We start from the raw sequence: 7,588 nt of genomic DNA on the forward strand, positions 1-7,588 counted from the left end.
TTCATTTAATACTTATATATCTAACTATTCCGAAAAATTAAATATTTTTATTTTGTGTGTAATAATTTTAATACTAATACATTATACTTGTGTGTGTCCTATAAGATTACAAAAGATAACATTCATAGAAATGCATAAATTTTACGTATTTATATCCGTAAATACGTATTCGATTTAAAAATCATGAAATTTATATATAAAATTACTTAGTAGTATTATTATTAAAAACAAATCGTTATCTAAGAATAGGTTTATGTAAAAGTATACGGAAAACGAATCGTGCGATTTTTTCATAAACCAGAAACATCAAAGCGGCTGTGAGGACAGTCTGCAAAAGTTTAGCTTCCATTCCTTTGTATAATCCAGCTATCCCTTGCTTCCTGTGTGCAAAAATCATACGTTTGTTACGTAACGTTCTCACAAATTATGTATAATGATAAAATATATAAATAATATATTTTTCATATAAATTAATTTCCACTTACTTTAAAATGTAGAATAATATTTGCAACGTGCCTGCATTAGGAGGTAAATTAGGATACTTGTGTCCATGCTAAAATTATAATATTTATTAGTTTTTTTTTTTAAGTTGACTTTATTTACTACTATACTGAGAGAAATTTCTCTTAGAATTTACCCTGAAAATCAAGGTAATCGTGAGACAATATGGTATGAAAAGAATTTTATGAGAATTTCTCTGATTAATATTTATCACAATAAAAATAATATCTATCACAATAAAATATAAAATATGTTTGATTAATTTTACTAACTGTATAGTAAAATGATCAAACATATTTTATATTTTATTGTAATAGATATTATTTCTATTATGATAAATATATATTAATCAGAGAAATTCTTATAAAATTCTTTCCATGTCATATTGTCCCACGATTACCATGATTTTCAGGGCAAATTCTAAGAGAAAATTCTCTCTGTGTAGAAAGCAAATTAATAATGTCATTAATATATTATCGATACCCTCAACTTCGTTTGCACAAGCTGCAGAGGATATGTTAATGATGTGGCAATCGTTTTCGCTATTGCACCGATAGCGAAGAAAACCCATGCCGGTGGCTGAGCACCACCGAAAGATACATTAAATCTTCTTTTAATACTCTCATATGTCATAAATTGAATAGCGGGATTCGCGACGAGCATGAGACTCGGCAATGTTCCCGCCCACAGCTGTTTTAAACCTTCATATTTCCATATATGCATGAGACCATCTGTAAAAAGCGATGATGTAAGAGAGCAATCTAACGATTAATATATAGATAAACAATATATAAATAGAAACAATTCTATATTCATTATCATACAGAATAGACAACTAATGCATTGCAGAATACATAATTCAAAAAAAAAATTATTTTAAAAAATTGTATTGATTTTTAAATATTGAGGCTTTTAAAAATTTTAAGTCCCAAAAATTATAATATTTCAGACCCCAGAAATTTATTCGCTCCCGATAATAAATTATTTATACGTTTTCCACTGAATATGCTGATCTTCAACGCCTGATTTTTTTATGTCATTTTTATATTAATTAGTATGTATAAATGCAAGATAAATGCGCTAGATTTATATAATAATTACAGCTAAAAATAAAATTTATAAAAAAAATTATAAACTCTCATTTAACTATTTTACATTACATTCGTCTTTTGTTTGGTTTGATTTCTTGCGTCTTGAATTTGTGAATTAACAAGATAATTTATTTGTTGAATAAAATGCAATATCACGCCACTTATTGAATGTCGTAAGCGCATTTTAAATGGCAGCGCAAACGTTCACAATATATAGTGACGCTTATTTCTATGAATGCATATATTGGCAACGCATACATAAGATATATACATCAAACAGAGGATGAGTAATGCTTTAATGTTGTTTGAGATGTAAATAAAGGGCATGTTCCGATATACACTGCCAGTACTGAAAAGCTATAGTTTACGTTACGTATATTATATATTTTCAGTACTAGCAGTAATATCGGAACATGGGGAAAGTATTGCCAATGTTTAAAAAAATGTAGAAAGTAATGACAAATAAATATGACATACATATTTAAATGCATATTTACGTATTTTCGTATGAAATGTATCTACCGTATAAAGTAGTATATTCGTTATTATTTCTTTCTGGAGTAATTTCAACGCCTCTCATCTTCAATCTTGTATTTACAACCCACATAGGTGTTGTCGTGAGAACATTGATTACACCTGGAATGAATACATATAGATTTAGAATATTTTAAAAGTTTTAGTTTTCCTAACAATATTACACATAACAACAACAGCAGTTTCAGTTCAAATTTACTTTTTCTTTATACTCTCTTTTTTCATTTTTCTTTTTTTAATTTTTCAATTTTCTAATATAATTAATGATATTATGATTTAACATTTAGTATTATTATTTGTCATCGTACACAAATCTTCAAATAAAATTTTTTTTTATAAATAAAGTAAATTTTAAATAGATTCAGAAATATTATTATTTTTATTATTATTTTTGTTTTATTTTAATTAGTTTATCTTTTCTTAATTGTTTACAACTTAAAATCTTTTAATGCTTTATTTATTTGCTACAAAATTCGTATGTTACTATACAAAACATGATTGAGTTTTAAGCAATTCTTTTTAAACTTTATAAATAAATGAGTTGAAATTATACCAGCAATCGACGCGATAAACAAGTCGCTGCCAACCGTTTGGTTTCTTCTGCTCCTCAATTCTTTTAAGCCGTGGAATGTGTAGAAATAAACAAAATTACTCGCGCATAGGCTTTGCAGAACGGGGACCATACCTCTGTATAATGTACATCTTAAAAAAAACGAATGACAATTAAATTATTTCAATCATACGTGTAGGTTTTTTTCGAAACTATGACAGTAACAAAATTATGATAGTAAACGATGATACTAATTTCTCATCCAGATTTTTAGCCTTGATTTTTATCCTATACACTAATTTGTCAAAACTGGTTTCTGGAAATATTATTCATAATTTTTATGATATAAATTATATTTATTCACTCGAAACGAAACACGTATATCTCTTCACAAAAAATTATATTTGCCAATACGTACGGTCCTTCTTTCGCAATAAGTTCTCGTATAATCGCCAACGTATTTTTCGATTGCCGTCCCTCTTCCACTGTAAATAGAAAAAAATTATTCATAAGATTATTATGCAAATCAAAGCAGTAACATATAGGAGCTCTATATATAATCATTGCAATGATACTTGCATGATATGCAAAGAGTACCATTCTTTACAAAGATTTCTTGCGCAATTTTATGCTTCTTTTTTTCGTGTATTGTTTATAAAATTTATTACAATTAATATCAATTATTATTAAATTATATTATTATTATATTTCAAATGTTTATATAGGTATAAAATATACATACTGTGAAAACACACACACACACACATATACTTTATGTTATACGTTCTATAATCTTATTCTTATTATATCTGAAATAATAATAAAAATATTTTGAAACGTTTTATAACATAAAAGAAACTTATAATAATCCGAATTTAAAAAAAATATATATATGTATATACATTTTCTCATTTTGCGTGTGTATGTATATTATATCTATTAGCATTTAAAAATTTAAATTGTTTGTTACTTTACATTGTATCAAGTTTAAATCCTATCAAGCAAGATAATATATAAATAAACATAAAACATTTGCATGAATAAAAAACAAAGTATAAAACATGCAAATAATAAATAAATATTCACAATTAAACAAAACGCAATTAAAAATGCTGCAAGCATTAATGGTAACAAAGTCAGATGAGAATAACAGAATATTGTCTGAGAATGACATCGCGTTTAATGAAATCGAAAGCTTGTTGCCGTTTCATTTCAATGCACATTGTAGAGGAAACGAGGACAAAATTGGCTTGTCATGTATGTTAATTCAATAAATACAAATATAGATTACATTGTAAACGACTTCGGACAGTATCTAGAGGGTAGAAGGCTGCCATCGCGATGACACTACCCTGAAATTTCGAAATGTCAAAATTATTTTCGTAGAGATACACGTAAAAAATATCGTGTAAAATTTAATACAATATACCCACCGCTGCGCCAGATATCGCGTGTACCAACGTGTCATAGGTAAAGATGCTTCTGTTGTGTTCGCCAACCATTTTTACAAAGTTTTGACCGCGAGTTACGACGTAAATTATAATATAAACTTGGCGGTTTACTCGCTATTTCGAAGAGCTGTTACACATATCACGAATAATACGATTCAAATCGCATTGTAACACATTGTAGAATATCTCGATCGATGATATTTTTAAAACATCTTTCTGTAATATACAATCTGTAATCGTCCTGGAAAAAATAGATAAAACAGGAGATATTAAAAGAAAAATTTCTGTAAAATTGAATATTTAAATCGGGAATTTATTTCTGAGATACTTTATCTTTTTATAACGTATTGAAATCATTTAGCTGATATTATTTAAATTTAAAATATAAAAAGCTAATAATTTTCATTCACATATCTCAACTTCGTGCGCGCGTAAAAGATTTAATTCTTCATACATTGTTCTTTACAAGAGAATTCAACTAAAAGAATTATAGGAAACAATTCAACATTTTTTAATTGTCTTAATTTATTTTATTTAATTCTTTAATTTATTTATAATGAAATCAAAAACAGAATAATTCTTATTTTTCAAAAGATAACGAAAATATAAGAAATCTAAACATAGCAATTTACTTACTTTTTTCAGAAATATTCTTGTTCTCGCGTAGTCACTCAATCTCATAGATTTAGCACAAAGTAAAATTATTCAAAGGCGTAGGACTGCAGTTTTATATCTATATTTGTATTAATTTCATTACTCTCACTATTGCACTTATTTTGTTTTATAATTTTTGCGTTGAGTCAGCATCGGCAAATCGCGTGATATGTCGGCGAGCGTTTGTCTAACGCGACTGCTTACTGCGTGACGAACGCACTGACACTGCCGTGTGTGTAATTCCGAATGAGAACTTATATAAGAGAAAGACCATGACACACAATGGCCTTCACTAGCGCGCGATCGTCAGTGAACTGCTTTAACGACCACGTGTGTTATCTTAGTTCAGAGAACGCTTCACGGAATATTATTGTTTCGCGATTTTAATAAGTTTTGCATTGTTATATGCTCCGATTAATCCGCGTTCAACCGCACTCGAGAAATTGCCGATGTATTTCGACGTGGCGGATAGACATACAGCTAACACGCTTGCGCTCTTAAAGCGCGTGTTTAGAAGCAAAGAAGTCGATGTAGGGAACAGCGTGCATGCGCATTAGCAAGAGGGTGATTGCTGGTGATTAGTAGATAACATCGCTGTGCGCTTCTAAAGACAAAAAAGATCAAACGCAATTTCGGAAATTGTGTAAAAATACACATTGCTTTTTGGAAACGCCACGTTCCTTTTATATTTTCAATTTATCAATATTTTTCGCGTTTTCGTGGAATTTACAATGTACAATGGAAAAATCTTCCATAATTTTAAGAAAAAGTTGAATGTGAAAATTTTGAAAAGCAAAAATTCCGCAAGAAGACGCGTTATTTTAATTACAATTTTTATGTAATTTATATTTTTATAAAAGAGTTATATTAAAAAAGGGAATTTCTCAAAATGTTAAAAAAAGTAAACATATTTAAAAATACAAAACATGTATATGTATAATGCAATTTGAAATATAATAATTCGTGTCTTAGAAGTATTTACACATATTCATGATGCCAATATAATTTCATATCATTTGTATTATTTAATTTTTAAGGGAAAATGTTTTATATTAATTAAACTAAGTCGTGTTAATAATTTCATCAATAAGAAATTAATTGTTAGCATTAATATGTATATTTACTATGATCGTGAATATAGGATAGTATATTCTTCTGTTATTATACTTCTTATAAGAAATCTTCCCATAAAACGATTGCATATGAAAATTGTCAAAGTTAAATATTATTACTTCATGTTTGAGCAATATTTTCATTTCTAATTCTAATTTTTTTCATCGAGGCATTCTTCTAAAAAAAACCTACTACGCATGATATTAAATTAAATTTTAAAACCAATAACATCTCAACAGTATGTTGTGAAAGTGTAAATTTTACGTATAGAGATCTCTTTTGTGTCGTACAGTGTCCGGAATTCTCTCCAAGTTCTCGTCAGAGTTTAATTAAACATTCCACGACTGTGGTATGCGTATGTTATGCAATCGCGTCCGTCTCCCAAATACAAACACTGTTAACGCATACGGCGATGGCTTTTTTTAAACATCCTATGAATCATACATCTTTGACGAAATGTAAATTTTAAATCACAGAGGTTGAAACATCTTTAATCTTTCACCGAGATCTCCCGCGGGAAATTTACATGAAATATATTTTTCATTAAACTTAATATTAATGCTCGCACGTTTGTCTGTTAACTTCTTTGAGTATATATAAAGTCAGATGGATTTATCGCTCAAATAAAACAAGATATATATATATATATATATATATATATATATTGTTTTATTGATAAACATTAAATTAAATTGATTGTAAAATTATAATAGATTGCTCTTCTTCATCTAGAAAATAGCAATTATTTGGAGAATATATTTTAAATCTCTTATAAATATATATTGCAAAATAGTTGCAGTTTACAAAATATTATTACCTTAAATGAAATTATAAGATGCAAAGTATATTAAAATATTGAAAATTTCTGTTGAAGTTCTGAAGAAGTAAATAATTATGAAATTACTTATATACAACAAAGTTAGTTCGTGTTATTAAATATTTCATCAAGTTAAAAGAAGATCTTGCATACTTTGACGCCCTATTTTTAACACAGTTATCTCGAGTGTACTATTTCTGTGCGTCGCTGCTTTCAATCGAACAACGAAAACTCATTCACGTCTCTTTTTGTTCTAGTTTTATTGAACTCTTGCGCTTGTGTTAGCTTTCGGATAGTAAAATGGTTTTCTAGTGCTTTTAATCTCAACGAATAATCGATGATTCTGTCTTATTGAAACGCCAAAGAATGCATATAAAACCAATATTTATTACAAAAATGCATTTTCTAATCTAAAATATTAATCGTATTAATTATATATAATATTTAGTGCCTTTTTCGCATTTTCGTGTATTTCACAAATTCATAATGTGCATTTAAAACTTTTTAAAACACGATTTTAGGAGGAAATTAAACGCAAAAATTTTGAAACAGATTATACAATTTTATTGTGAAAATGCGTTGATTTAAATAAAATACTTTTGGAAATATTATATTTCCAAAAGTATATTTTTATATTTTTATAAGAGGAGTACATTGCAGAATTTTGAAAAATTGAAAAAATTAAACATACAATTTTAAAACACATTAAATTGTGTGATGCTGTTTTATTATTTCAATTATAAAATCACGATCACATATTTCTGCTGAAAATATCTCAATAATGCGCGGTAAAGTTTTCCGAAAATTTAATGAGTGCATAGAGGTTCGTATCGTTTTCATCTCGTTATAACGATTATTTCTATTCCGCTATATATCA

At 27.6% G+C, this 7,588-nt stretch overlaps 2 protein-coding genes across 2 annotated transcripts in view; one reads left to right on the top strand and one right to left on the bottom strand.

Annotated features, from left to right (window-relative positions):
- The window catches only part of LOC145934537 (uncharacterized), a 211,333-nt gene that overhangs the window by 767 nt on the left and 202,978 nt on the right, over positions 1-7,588 (top strand). The gene's annotated exons all lie outside the window — the stretch shown is intronic.
- On the bottom strand, positions 20-5,263 carry Pmp34 (Peroxisomal Membrane Protein 34). The gene is made up of 9 exons (XM_083035046.1): positions 4,764-5,263; positions 4,110-4,368; positions 3,968-4,028; positions 3,095-3,161; positions 2,680-2,828; positions 2,115-2,228; positions 985-1,232; positions 486-553; positions 20-380 (listed from the first exon to the last, which is right to left on the bottom strand). The coding sequence occupies exons 2-9, from the start codon at positions 4,176-4,178 to the stop codon at positions 236-238; spliced, it is 921 nt and encodes a 306-aa protein (XP_082891172.1). The 5' UTR covers positions 4,179-4,368; positions 4,764-5,263; the 3' UTR covers positions 20-235.

Source organism: Prenolepis imparis, unplaced genomic scaffold (assembly GCF_030444845.1).
Source record: "Prenolepis imparis isolate NDT839.2.m4 unplaced genomic scaffold, iyPreImpa1.0 SCAF_3, whole genome shotgun sequence".
Taxonomy (NCBI): Eukaryota; Metazoa; Arthropoda; class Insecta; order Hymenoptera; family Formicidae; genus Prenolepis; species Prenolepis imparis.

Coding starts and splice junctions, on each gene's coding strand:
- Pmp34 (XM_083035046.1), bottom strand. CDS start 4,178: ATGGTTGGCGAACACAACAGAAGCATCTTTACCTATGACACGTTGGTA. Junction 3,162..3,967: donor TGTCCGAAGTCGTTTACAAT/GTAATCTATATT, acceptor TTCTATTTACAG/TGGAAGAGGGACGGCAATCG. Junction 2,229..2,679: donor GTTTATCGCGTCGATTGCTG/GTATAATTTCAA, acceptor TATTCATTCCAG/GTGTAATCAATGTTCTCACG.